At 36.6% G+C, this 14,478-nt stretch overlaps 1 protein-coding gene across 1 annotated transcript; it reads right to left on the reverse strand.

The window, feature by feature from the left end:
- Positions 1-5,545: 5,545 nt before the first annotated feature.
- On the reverse strand, positions 5,546-6,490 carry LOC140613641 (olfactory receptor 5G9). Its single transcript, XM_072792074.1, has one exon. It carries the CDS (start codon positions 6,488-6,490, stop codon positions 5,546-5,548), a length of 945 nt encoding a protein of 314 aa, XP_072648175.1.
- Positions 6,491-14,478: the final 7,988 nt, after the last annotated feature.

A 14,478-nucleotide genomic window follows, 5' to 3' on the forward strand; every position in this document is an offset into this window, starting at 1 on the left:
GAGAGAGACAGGGTCACCAGCCAGTTGATGGAGCAGTAAGAACCCACATTCACCGTAAGGTTTGCCATTTTATATGGGTGTGGTTCATGGTGCCCCAATTACAATAGTAACACCAAGCTCACTGACCAGAGATCACTATAATAAATATAATAATTTATATTATTTTATTATTTTATAATAACAAAATATTGCAGGAATGACCAAAACATGAGACACACACACACACACACACACACACAAAGTGAGCAAATGCTGTTGGAAAAATATTGCCGATAGTATTGCTCATCACAGGATGGTAAACCTTCAATTTGTAAAAGATACAAGTATCCATGAAGCACAATAAAGTGAAATGAAATAGAGAAGGTATACTTGTATTTGTTTCTCTCGAAGGGTGTCAAGTGAGGAGAAAGAAAATGAATAGAACTACACACCATCTTAAGTATTTTCTCCTAATTTTATTCTCCTTTAATTCACTGAAGCTTTAAAAGTCAAGCCAATAGTCAACCAAGGTGTGATGTGGGTGTTCTGCTCCCATCCTCTGCTTTCAAAAGAGGGATTTATATCAGTTTGAATTAGGATTGGTGATATAAGAGGGGAGACTCAAAATAACAGTAACTTTAAAAATTATTTCAAGAAATGTATTTTCTCTATTATAAAACAAATCTGGAGGTGGCAAATTTAGGGCTGATAATGGCTGATATACAGCATCTAGAACCTAAATGCTTCTTCGTGGTACAAAATGAGTGTTCAAGGTCCAGCCATTAAATCTGCATTCCAGGTAATAGGAAGGATACAGATGAGAGAAAAGGCACTTCCTGAAATTCTAAGGAAACCTCCTAGAGCACCTTACAAAGTTTCCACTTACCTGTCAGGACTTAGTCACACGTCAACCCTAGCCTACAAAGAAAATTGAAAAATGCAGTCTTTTATTGTGGTTTCAATGTGCCCAGCTAAAGGTGGGACCTCTATCAAAGAAGGGGAGAACAAAAGATAGGATGCTTTTTCAGTAGTTTCTGTGGTAGAGACAAATGGAACCTATTTGGTTTCTTTTCTTCTTAGCTATTCTTTTTCCGAGGTAATCTCATTAGGGTGGGGGTATCAGCATAACAGCTAAGAATGTAAAAATCCCATCCCCACCACTTATTAGCTGAATGATGCTGCCTCCATCCTGACATCTACTCTATCCCATTATGCTATTTGTAGTAACAGTAGTAGCAATTAAAAATGGTCTTGAGAGGAATGTTTACTAGAAAATAGTCTATTTAAAATATTTGATTTATGATTTAGTTTAAGACAGGCTAAAATAATATTTAATATGAAATTTTGTAAAATTACACACCTAGAAACACACAGAGAAAATTTCTGGAAGAATATAAGCCAAAGATTTAATATACTTTATCTGTACAAACAAAATCATATTGCAACAATGTGTTATTCAAGATTTCATTATCTTTAAAATAGACTGTGTACATTTATGTGTATCTGAATTCTATATATACTAGACAAATATACATAAATGGGAAAATGCCTGAAATAAGTGTATTAAAATAGGCACAGTTTTTATATGTGGCTAGTGAAATTACATGATTTTATTCTTTTTTGTGTTCCACCTTCCAAATACTCTACAATAATTAAGTCCCCAAAAAAATGTGTTCTTACCGCTTTCTGTAAGCAACAACAAAAATTATTAAATTTAGTTACCTATTGTATATTATTATTAGTTCAAAGATTTTTATTCAATTTATACATTAAATTATATAATATCCTAAGTAAATTGAAGCATCTTCTCAATTAAAAAAATAATTTTTGCTTCATCATTGAAAAATAGTGGTATAAACCATGGAGAAAGTGGTTTCTTGAGGGCAGAAAGCCTTTCATTATACTCAATGGGAACTCTTGTTAGGTTATAGGTGAGTGTGCTTTCCATCAGCATCATGAGATTTGCCTTCAGCCCCATTATATTTGGCATTTGAATTGCTCGACTGAGGTTCAAGGAGATTGCAGTTACTGACCTACCACCCTGAGTTCAGATGATGGCTCACATCCATCTGGATGAGTTCTAATGGGGCGCCTGGGTGGCTTGGTCAGTTAAGCATCTGCCTTCAGCTCAGGTCAGGATCTCAAGGTCCTGAGCCCTGTGTCATCATCAGGCTCCCTACTCAGAGGAGAGTCTGCTTCTCCCTCCCCCTCTGCCCCTTCCTCCCTTGTTCTCTCTCTTTCTTTCTCTATCAAATAAATAAATAAAATCTTTTTAAAAAATAAAATAAATAAATGAGTTCAATTGGTCCATTCCTTAGATGAGCTACCCATAAAATATCAAGAGCCTTGGCAAAAGTAGAATGTCTCATATTCTGTATGTTGGCAAATTGAACACCAATAAAAAATAAATTTATTATTAAAAATAAATTTAAAAAATATTTAAAAAGTAGAGTGTCTCACAGATGATTCCGGTGGATTCCAGGGAATTTTTAAGCACTTGAAGAAGACCTGATATCACCCATTCCATTCTGAATGTCAGATTCTTCACCAAGAGATATTTTATATGAACAGGTGCTTATAATCAATTCCATATCCTGGGGCACCTGGGTGGCACAGTCAGTTACGCATCTGCCTTTGGCTCAGGTCATGATCCCAAGGTTCTGGGATCGAGCCCCATGTCAGGCTCCCAGCTCACCAGAGAGCCTGCTTCTCCCTCTCCCCATTTGTGCTGATGTGCTCTCTCTTGCTCTCTCTCTCTCTCTCTCTCTCTCTCAAATAAATAAGTGTATTATTATCTAAGTATGTCTTAACTTTGGTTATTAATTGATTGATATATTTGGCAGCTCCCACATTCGGAGCATATATATTGATGATTGTTAAGTCCTCTTGTTGGATAGATCCTTTAAGTATGATATAGTGTCCCTCTTCATCTCTCACTACAGTCTTAGGGATAAATTTTAGTTTATCTGATATAAGGATGGCTACCCCTGCTTTGTTTTGAGGACCATTTGAATGGTAAATGGTTCTCCAACCTTTTATTTTCAGGCTGTAGGTGTCCTTCTGTCTAAAATGAGTCTCTTGTAGACAGCAAATAGATGAACCTTTTTTAAAAATCTGCAATCCCTTTTCTTGACCAGAAATATTTTCTTAAATGGTTTATAAAACTTTCATTATTTGAGTGACACATAAAATGTGGTATAGCTTGTCTGGTGGTGTCTCCCAACATCATGAAGTGAACAAAATCTAAGATTCTACGACCCACATTATTTCTCCATCACAACTCCCCAAGGCTGCAAGAGGCAAGTATTCTGGGAGGGAGATGCAGGGTTGTGATTTGAATCAATTCATGCTGAGTGAAACTCAGAGTGGCCACTGAATGACTTGAATGACTCTCTTGCTCTTACCCTTAAATAGCTCTCCTCCCAGATTGCTTCAGATATGTGCGTGTCCCATCACTCATACCAGAGGGAACATGGGGCTCACAAAACTCCCTGTGGACCCCAGACTGAACCAAAGCTACTACCTGGATCCCAATAACTCAGGTGTAAAAGGTTTGGGGTGTTTTGTTGTAGTTTTTTTTAATGTTGCATAATTTTCCTAGTCCAAAATCACAGATAAAACAGATCAGGTTCGTATTTGTACCCTGTAACATTAAGCTTAGAGATTCTATGAAAAAAAAAAAAAAAAACGCAATGGGAAAGGGGGAAAAAAACCAAGAGAATGCTCACGAACCTTCCTTTGGTGCAGGATCTGTGCTGTAAAGAAAGGCACAGCCTAAAACATTGATAATTTTCCTTTCAGCAAAAAAAAAAAAAAAAAAAAAAGTAAGTCACTTATTTCAACACTGACAACAAAGACACACATCTGAGAGTGTTGATCCCAGCCTTCACCTAATTAACTGCTTCAAAAATAAATAAATAATGTAAATTAAATGGAAGAAATTTCCGAGCTAAAATCTGAATCCTTTTCAAAGCAACCCATTGGCACTAATTCTGTCTGTCTAGTTTCCTAGCCCATGACTCATACCTGCTGTCTGAAATAGTTGCCTCACTGAATCTGTGATTATCCTTAGCCTACATATCACTTCATTGTCTTGGTATTCAGTTCTCTGCACAACTTGCTCACTCTCTCTGATTGCAAACCACCCTATGACCAGTCATTGCAAAGTGATCTGCTTAGAATAACTGCAATATTTAAAGCATGATCCCAAGAATGGATGGCTAGGACACCATCATCCCATCAACACTGCCAAAGAAAATATTTGTTTATCCAGTAAATCCATCATGAAATTTATTAGTCACAGACTTGAGATACATTTATACTCTAGCTCTCCCTGTATTGTTACCAAGGCAGGTTTCACTCTCCTTTTTCCCCCTCTATCTTTCCATAATCTAGAGATAAATTTTATATTTTTAGATCACACTCAGCGATCAGAGCTCAAAAGCCTGCAGATTGTTGCACCAAAAGTGTTGCACCAAAACAACACTTTTCAGAAATCACTTTTCTCTTACCTGAAGTAATTATAATACCTCTTGAATTGTTTAAATGTTTTATGAGGGACAGAAAGGTGTTAAAAAATGTGTAAACTACATCTTATTGTATTTTTCTTTTTTTCTAATTTGGAACAACAATAAAAGGCTAACATGAAAACAGGATATACATTTTCTGCATTTTAGTTTACCTCTGACTTCTCAACACCTCTGATTCTTTAGAATTTTCTTCTTCTCTCATTCACCTGTTTGCATTTTATTTCTAAATTATATAAGTGATACCTACTTATTTTTGTCGAAAGAAACAGAAAAAACTAAATATCAAATATTAAAGTAATAGTTGGAACAACTTCAGAGCTAAATATGTAGAGAGGCATCTCTCTTGCCACTTGTAACTTGGTGGAAAAGTAAGAATATAAGTTTTGTGTTGTCAATATTGTTCACTTTTTACTTGTCTATATTTACTTTTTTCTGCAGTGATTATGACGTGGTATTCTTAGAAGACAAGAATAAAGAAAATAGGCATAAAAGATATTTAAAGGAAATGATACGAGGAGTTTCTTTAGTTAAAAGAATCATCCATAGCTAAGTGACCTGCTCTGTTTCCTATTTTCAATTCTGTGTTTAGGGATGGTGACCATACATGTCATTCCAATAAATTGCACCTGGTCTGGACATATTGGTCCAGCCAGTGCCGTAGTATTAATAGCTAGATGATCCAACACTTATTAGATTTTTATCCTATTCCCAATAATAAAATTGTTTGAAGAAGCATAATTACTCTGACTCAGGACTGGGAATTTTTATCATCTTCACACACGTGATTGAAATGGAGCTTTAAAAAAAAATTGGCAAGGATACCATATTCCAAATTCTGCCCATTGCTTAGCATCTTCAGATGAGGACCAGGTATACCTTTCACATCTAGAAGGTATATATATATATATATATATAATTACTATTATATACTATTATATTATATATTATACATTATTATATATTACTATATAATATAATATAATAATATATAATATAATATAATATGTGTATATATATTTTTTATTCCTGACAGGAATTTAACTTCTGATGCAAAACTTCCTCCTGATGATCATTCTGTGCATGGCAGCTTTCACTTCTTTATTTCTCAAGCTGTAGATGAGAGGATTCAACATGGGGATCACTGCTGTGTAGAACACTGAGACCACTTTATTGACATCCAGGGAAAAAATTGCACCTGGCCTCACGTAGATAAAGAAGAGTGTCCCGTATAAGATGGACACCGCGGTGAGGTGGGAGGAACAGGTGGAAAAGGCTTTGCGCCTCCCATCGGCAGAACGGATCCTCAGGATGGCAGTAAGGATGTAAAAATAGGAGATTATAATGGTCAGGCTACTGACAACCAGTACGGCTCCAGCCACAATGAAAACTAACAATTTATTGATCCGGGTGTCAGCACATACCAAAGAAAGAAGGGGGGACATGTCACAGAAGAAATGATTGATAATGTTGGAGCCACAAAAGGGAAGTCGGAAAGCAGCCGTGGTGTGAGTCATGGTGCTCAGAAACCCAACAGTGTAGGGTCCAACCACCAGCTGTATGCAGAGTCTCTGTGACATGGCAACAGAATATAATAATGGGTTACAGATGGCAACATAGCGATCATAGGCCATGGATGCCAGCAGAAGACACTCAATGGCCACAAAGAATCCAAAGAACCATTGCTGCAAAGCACAGCCCAGGAAGGAGATGGCCTTCTTTTCAGCGAAGAAGTCGGTGAGCATCTTGGGACCCACAACTGAAGAAAAGCAGATGTCCACGAAAGACAGGTGACTGAGAAAAAAGTACATGGGTGTGTGAAGGCGGGAATCCATCTGGATGAGAATAATCATACCCAAGTTTCCTGTCACGGTAACAAAGTAAAAAAGTAGAAAGAGCAAGAAAAGGAAGACTTGCATCCGAGGATGATACTTCAAGCCTATGAAAATAAATTCTGTGATTCTTGTATGGTTTCCATCAGCCATCGATTGTGTTGGTCTTCTAGAGTGAGAAAAACAGAAAATAGATATGCATACGACTTTAAGTTCTTTAAAAGCATAACATAATACACAAGAAAAGAAGCTGTAGGCCCAATTTTGGAAAAATCGATATAAGAGACTAAATTAATGCTAGCAAATCAAACATAGTAAAGCTCTTAAAAGCAATATGGCTTAAACGTTTTAAAGAGAAAATTAGAACTAAGAATTGGGTCACCATTAGAAAACCTGTAAAATTACTCACCACATTTACATATTAAAAGAAAATGCATTATAATTATTTCAATAAAATTCTTTAATTTGATACATATGGCTCTCAAAACCACAACAACAAAGAAAAAAAATCCCAAACTGCAAATGAAAAGGAATTACTTAACTCAGTAAAAAGAATCTTTCTGAAGCTTCCAGAGAATATATGTGTACAGTGTAAGTAATAGAAACACTCACACTATAACCAGAAACTATATATTCTCACAATTTGTACTATTTAACATTATACTGGAGAACACATTCAAAGTACTAAGCCATAAAAAAAGAATGAAGATGTTAGAATTCTAGAAAACAGAGTTAAGAAAATACTGACACTGTTTGCAGGCAAAATAGTCATCCACATAGAAAAATGTACAACAGTCAACCAATAAGATAACTTTCTTAGAAAAAATGAAACAGTTCAACAAAATAGTGAAGATCAGTGTAGGAAAGTCAATAATAACTACCTATGAGTTATAATGGAAAAACTTACATTCATTCACTAATTGATAAAATAGCTATAAGTAAGCCTAACAAGGAATATTCTAGATTCATATAAAGAAAAATATAAATTATAGAACTTTACTGTGCAAGAGAAGAAATGTCTAAATCAGTGAAAAATACATTTCGTGTATTTTTATGTGTTTATTAAGATTCATTTCTGGGGATCCCTGGGTGGTGCAGCGGTTTGGCGCCTGCCTTTGGCCCAGGGCGCGATCCTGGAGACCCAGGATCGAATCCCACGTCGGGCTCCCGGTGCATGGAGCCTGCCTCTCCCTCTGCCTGTGTCTCTGCCTCTCTCTCTCTCTCTCTCTCTCTTTCTCTCTCTCTCTCTCTGTGTGTGTGTGTGTGTGACTATCACAAATAAATAAAATTTTTTAAAAAAAAAGATTCATTTCTTCCTGAGAAAGCAAAAATTAGCTAAAGCTAATTTAACAGGGAGAGTGAGAATCAAGAACAATTCTGATGAGCTTAAAGCAAAGCCAGGCTATGTATAAAGGGGCCAACAACATCAGAACAGGTCTAGACTGAACAGGTAGCATGGGGTCCTGTTTCCTTGAAAACCACAAAGGTAAGATAGATGTAGAAGGTTGTATCCAGACATCCTTCATGTGGAGTTCTGTACCTGTGTAGGGAATTGAGATTGTTTTGCTCTATCAGACTAATTTAGATATTCCAGACCAGAGTAGGAGGTTTTATCTTGCTGATATAATGTCAAACAAAAATTTTAGATAGCTTGTAATTTTAGAAATTAAGTTTCTCATCGAATAACAAATAATAAATAAAAAATAATAAAGCATTTGTCATGAGCCTACCCCCAGAATATTGTTAGGATGCTTTATAGGGAGAAATATTTTTTCCTGTTCACTTCACAATTGATTTGTGTCTATTTTTCCAACCTGAAGAATGGCCATGCAGATTCTCACTCCCAAAATCCAATAATAACTCTAGATTTTCTTTGTTCAACAAAACAGCCATGGTTTTCCCAAGGTGTGTGGTCTCCTTCATTGCAACAGGTCAAAAGCTGATTGCGTCAGGCTACAAACTTAAGGCTGATTTTAGGCTACCCACCACATTATATGGCAAACTTAATACAATTCCAACCAATTGGAAAAATTAAAATGAAAATAAAATTTTTAATGAAACAATCTGATTTTTAAGGTCGTGGAAGAGAAAAAATGTTCAAAAGTAGCAAAACAGTGAAATAAGTGAATCGGAGAAGGACAAACATTATATGGTCTCATTCATTCGGGGAATATAAGAATTAGTGAAAGGGAATAAAGGGAAAGGAGAGAAAATGAATGAGAATATCAGTGAGGGTGACAAAACATGAGAGACTCCTAACTCTGGGAAATGAACAAGGGGTAGTGGAAAGGGAGGTGGGTGGGGGGTTGGGGTGACTGGGTGATGGGCACTGAGGGAGGCACTTGGCGGGATGAGCACTGGGTGCTATGCTGTATGTTGGCTAATTGAACTCCAATAAAAAACTTAAAATTTTAAAAAGTAGCAAAACAATTTCAAAAAAGAAAAACAAAGAAAAGGGGATGTACTATTCCAGATATGAATACTTAAAGCCATTGTACTTAAACCAATAAGATGTTGTTACTAGAACAGATGGGAGATGAATAGGAGACAGAAAAACCATAGGTAGACCTAGGCATAGATGTCAGCTCAGTATGAATAAAGGTTTCCTTTCAATGAGGAAAGATTACCCCTAAAAGAGTGTTACAATATTTGGATGACCATTCAAAAAAGTAGATAATATTGAAATTCTACTTACATTACTAAAAAGAAAAATTCTAACTATAAATATATAACATAAAACCATTAAAGACTAGCATTATGATGTGTTATAGGGTTGGTCTTCTATAATAGAACATAAAAATTACCTGAAGAAAATGGTGAAAAATTTTACTGCCTCATAATTTTAAGTAGATGGATGCCAAATACGCTCCAGGTAAAAACAAGACACACAGATTGAAAAAAATACAGAGGAATATGTCACAAAGAATTAAGATCAGATCACACAAAAAACTGTCACAGATTATCCACTTAAATAGCGGTACTAGTTGTGATGCTAGACCAACCGACATGTCACAGAGCGCAAAGTCCAACAAATAGGAAAAAATTTTAATATCCCAAATAATCACAGAAACCCAACTGAGACAACAATTATATACTATTTTCACCCATCAAATTGACAAGATAGTCAGAAATGAGAAAATATAAAATGCTGACAAAGCCAGGAGACAATATAGTGGTCACAGAAGATCGGTGGCTGCAGCAGGAGCATGGCCTCTGGATGGCAGTTTTTCACTGTATCTTTAAAAAAAAAGTTGAAGTGCATATCTGGGGACACCTTGGTGGCTCAATGGCTGAGCATCTGCCTTTGGCTCAGGGAGTGATCCCGAGGTCCTGGGATCGAGTCCTGCATCAGGCTCCCCAGTGGAGAGCCTGCTTCTCCCTCTGCCTATGTCTCTGCCTCTCTCTGTGTGTCTCTCATAAGTAAATAAATAAAATCTCTTTTAAACAGTGCATATCCGATGATCCAGAAATCCCATTACTTAGTATATACCCTGAGGAAACAGAATGGAAAAACAATGATGTCCGCTTCACTGTTGCTTCAAGCAATGAAAAACTGAAGTCCACATAAATATTCTCCAAAAGACATAATAGCAAACAAACTTTGGTATAGTCATTCTGTGGAATATTGTATGGACATTTAAAAATTAAGTAGTAGATTACCAGAGGGGAGGTGGGGAGGGGGCATGGGTGAAATAGGTAAAGGGGATGAAGAAAACATGTATTGTGACAAGCACTGAGTAATGTACAGAATTGTTGAATCATTATATTGTACACCTGAAACTAGTATAACACTATATGCTAATTATACTGGAAATAAATGTACAAAAAATTAAAATTAAGTAGTAGAAACATGGCTATTTTTCCAAAATATGTGAAGGAGAAGTAAGTCACAGAATGATGGGTACACTATGGTAGTAGGAGCATTGTTAATGTTTTCTTTAATTTTAATTATTTAAGTGTGTTTCCATGTGTGTATGTATAAATAAAATAAATGTCTGGAAAGATAAGTAATAAGGAGGACTCATTAACTCTGAAAACAGGGGGACAGTGAACCGGTATGTAGGTAGGGAATCAAAGGAGACTCTAGGTTTATCTGAGATTTTAAAATTCAATGCAAGGAGAAAATGCACATGCATTACCTTTGTAATTAAAAATAATCTAGGAGTGCCTGCATGGCTCAATTGATTAAGCTTCAGACTCTTGGTTTCAGCTCAGGTCATGGTCCTGCAATAAATCAAGCCCTGCTTTAGATGCCCCACTCAGCGGGGAGCCTGCTAGTCCCTCTGCACCACCATCCCCCCGACCATTGCCCATGTGGGCTCTCTCTCTCTCTGTCTAAAATAAACGAATAGAATCTTTGAAAAAAAAAATGTAAAACAAAACCGAGTAAAAGCAATCTAAAGCAATTCCTTAATTGCTTTTATTTATTATTTAATTTTATCTATTTTTATATGAAATTTATTTCAGCGTTTAAAAAGAAAAAGAGAGAAGAAAAAATAGCTATGATCAAGTGGGAGAAGAGCAACAACAGGCAAGAAAGAAATGAAGCCTCGGAGCTAGAAAGTGAGAAACAACTGCAAGCTGTGCATTTGAAAACTTCTGAAGTTCTAATAGGTAGAGAGAACTCTAGCCCTTCCCTCACCCTTTATAAATAAGAAAACTGAGTTCTTCAAGATGTCTGAGCCAGGACCACAGCCAAGATGTCTGATTATGTATTGCTGGTGGCAAATACATAATCACTTCCTACCCTGCAGTTCTAAGTGATGCTTAGCTGCATGATACAACACCTTTAGGGTTACAATGAATATGGGACAAGGAACAAGCATTTGCAGAGTATTCCAGACTTAGGCTGTGCCCCCCAGGTGCTTTGCAAATGTCAGCCCGATTTCCACCCAAGCCTGGATCAGAAACATTTTGTCATCCCCACTTTACAGAGCAGGCAATTAGGGCTGTTGTCAAGTGTGGACGGAGGTGCCTAAAGTGCACCACCAGAGTTAATATCTCATAAGAGTTATCTGAGATGAAGACACGGCCCCCTCTGAATACAGAGTCTCCATCCTTTTAAAGATGTCACTCTCCCAGGAAGGAACCTTAGATCCCTCAGAGTGTCAACCCATTCTGCGTGCTGTTTGAGCGATGCAGAATCAGGCAATATGCATATGTGAATTTATCAGTGAAGGAGCTTTGGCTACAAAGAGAGCAATGAGGCCCCAGAGAGATTGTGTGTAGAGTCCAAGTTTGCTCAAGTACAAGGGCTCTCGAACAGCTGCAGTTGTGCTCTCACAGTTCCCTCATTTTACCCCATGCTATGAGTGTCATGCTCATAAATGCAAGGCAACATTCCATATGGATGGCACCACACCTGGATAGGGTGGCCAGAGCACTCTCCTGCTGGCAGCAGTCATTGGACTTGAAGAGGGATTTCACTTGTCTTATAACGTCTTTGTACATCTTACAGAATTTCACATTACTTCATAATAGATTTGCTGCATTTGTTACATTCTCACCAATTATGATCTGACAGTGAAGATTTCTCTGTGTACCAAAAAAGACCACATTTTAGATGTCAGTCATTTTCATTTTCCCATAAACCCATTTATTTTGAACTTCTTGAAGAGTTAACGCAAGGGACCAAAATGGATTTTTTTAAATGTTTTAAACTTACATTCCAATGAGTTCTTCTCCTCTTCCAAGAATTAAAATTAAAATGGAGTACAAATTGTACTCTTTTTCAGCATATATTCCCTCTTCCCACCGTCATCTATGCCTCCACATAGTGAAGAGGTCAGACTTTCTTGAAATTACTTGGTTTTATTCTTAGATTTCTTCCCAAGGAACTGGTAAGATTCCACTCCAAAACACATTGTCTTTTCACTTGGATCAAAGTTTCCAGAAGTAGTTACATCATTTTTTTTTTGTTCTGGGAGAACTTATGTCCCAAAGCATGCCATACCTTGGGATTTGGTAAGGGGGAATTAAATTAAAATGTTACAACTATCTTTAAACTCTAAAAAAAAAAAAAAAAAAATCCACTGGGATGTCAAATTACTTGTTTCCTATGACTGACTGAGTAAACTCTTTATTTCTTACCTCCTTCTTACACAAGAAAATATTTAGAGTAAACTTTAGTGCCATGTTGTAACAACTGCTGAGTTTTCCCCACGAGAAGTACCACAAAATTTCCGCAACTGTTCATCTAGGGATCATTACAGTAGAGAATCAACCCCCAGGATAGCTTAATTGGCATTGTTGATAATTAATCTTTGTTTCTAATACTCAAAGAAAAATCACTGGAAATCAGAACATATGAAGAATCTCCATCATATTCACACAGGTTTTTTTATGGGATCATGAGAGAGGTTTCACTTGCAAATGCAAGCCTGATACTACATGTTTTTCAGCTTTTGTTGATGAATAACATATGGAAAAGTGCAAAACTCTTAATGTACTGCTCATTGAATTATTGCATTGTGAGTATATCTATGTAAACCACCACCCAAGTCAGGAAATAGAACATCTCCACCATCCATAATATATTTGTGAAATCTATCTTTTGGTGAATAAATCTCTAGTTCATGTATTTTGTTGATGCTAGCATTCCATTATATTAATATTCCACAAATAATTTATCAATTACTTTGTTGTTGGGCATTTGCCAGGTTTTAACTTTTGTGATTTTTTTTCTTCAACGAGCATCTAATGAATACCATGTGTTTTGGTGTTCATGAGCATGCATTTCTCTTGGGAATATTCCTGGGGGTGAAATTTCTTTGTTATGGGGTACATATATGTTCGTATTGACTAAGAATTTAGGAGGTCTTCCCAAATTCATTGCTTATACTTCCATAAGTACTGTATGAGAGTCAGTGTTTGTCATTTTAGTCATTTTGGTGAGTGTATAGTGAGTTGGTATCTCATTGTGCCTTTAGCTTCCATTTGAGGGAGATTGAGCCATTTTGCAATATTTGTAAGTCATTTCCATAACCACTTTTATGGATTGGCTATTGAAGTGTCTTGCCCACATTTCATCACTGGATTGCCTGTCTTTCTTTAAAAGTTACAATAGTTATTCATATACTTCAGATATGTCACTTATATGCCTTGTAAATATCCTTTCCCTTCCTGTGGCTTCCATGTTTATACTCCTAAGGGTAAACCTAAGTCTTTAGTGTAGTTCAGAGAATCAATATTTTTTTTTGATGTTTAGCATTTTTGTAGTGTACTTTCAAAAACTGCCTACCATAAAGGTTTTCTTCAGTATTATCTTCTAAATGTCTAAATTCCTTGCCTTTCACATTTCAATCTCGAAACAACTGGAATTAATTTTAATGTGTAGTGTGAGATGGGAGTAAAATTCTACTTTTTTTCCCATTCAGACATCCAATGGCTCCAACACCATTTTTTTCCAATCCTTTCTTTCCCCACTTCCCTGCTGTGTCACCCCTGTCATAAATGAAGTGTCCTTGTATTGGGTCTGTATGTTCTTTAATAATAAAGGTATTAGTGTGTATGTATTACCTGGACACTCTACTCTGTCCCACTGGATAGACTATTAGTCTATTCTTGATTTTGTCTTTTTATTTTTTTAAGAGAGAGACAATGCAAAGGGGTAAAGGGGGAAGCCAAGGGAGAAAGAGAAAGAAAATCTTAAGCAGGATCCATTCTCAGCATGGAGCCCAATGTGGGGCTAGATCTCATGACCCTGAGATCATGATCTGAGCCAAAATCAAGAGTTGGACACTTAACTGACTGCGCCACCCAGACACCCCAATCTTGTCTTAATTACTATAGTTTTGTAATTTTCCTTTGCATTTACATATAAACTTCAGAATCACAGCAACATCTTGGGAAGATTTAAGTCTGGATTCACTATAACATTGCTTCTTCAGTCCTGCAAGACCTACGTTGACAGCTTCCTTTCGCACTATGGGAGCATTATAAGATTCAAATAGACTTACTCATTTGCCATTCCCACACAGACCCATATGTCCCTCCTTCCTTATAACCCTCCTGACTTTCCCTTCTCACTTACTGAAATATTGGAAGCCAAAATTCCATCTGTTCTGCAAGGTATGGCTGCCTTATAACTTCATCTAAGAAGCCTTCCCTGATCCTTATAGACAGAAATAATCACTTTCTTT

The sequence above is a fragment of the Canis lupus genome, chromosome 21 (assembly GCF_048164855.1).
Source record: "Canis lupus baileyi chromosome 21, mCanLup2.hap1, whole genome shotgun sequence".
NCBI classification, from domain to species: Eukaryota; Metazoa; Chordata; class Mammalia; order Carnivora; family Canidae; genus Canis; species Canis lupus.

Excerpts from the sequence above, each read along its gene's own strand:
- LOC140613641 (XM_072792074.1), bottom strand. The coding sequence starts at position 6,490 with ATGGCTGATGGAAACCATACAAGAATCACAGAATTTATTTTCATAGGC.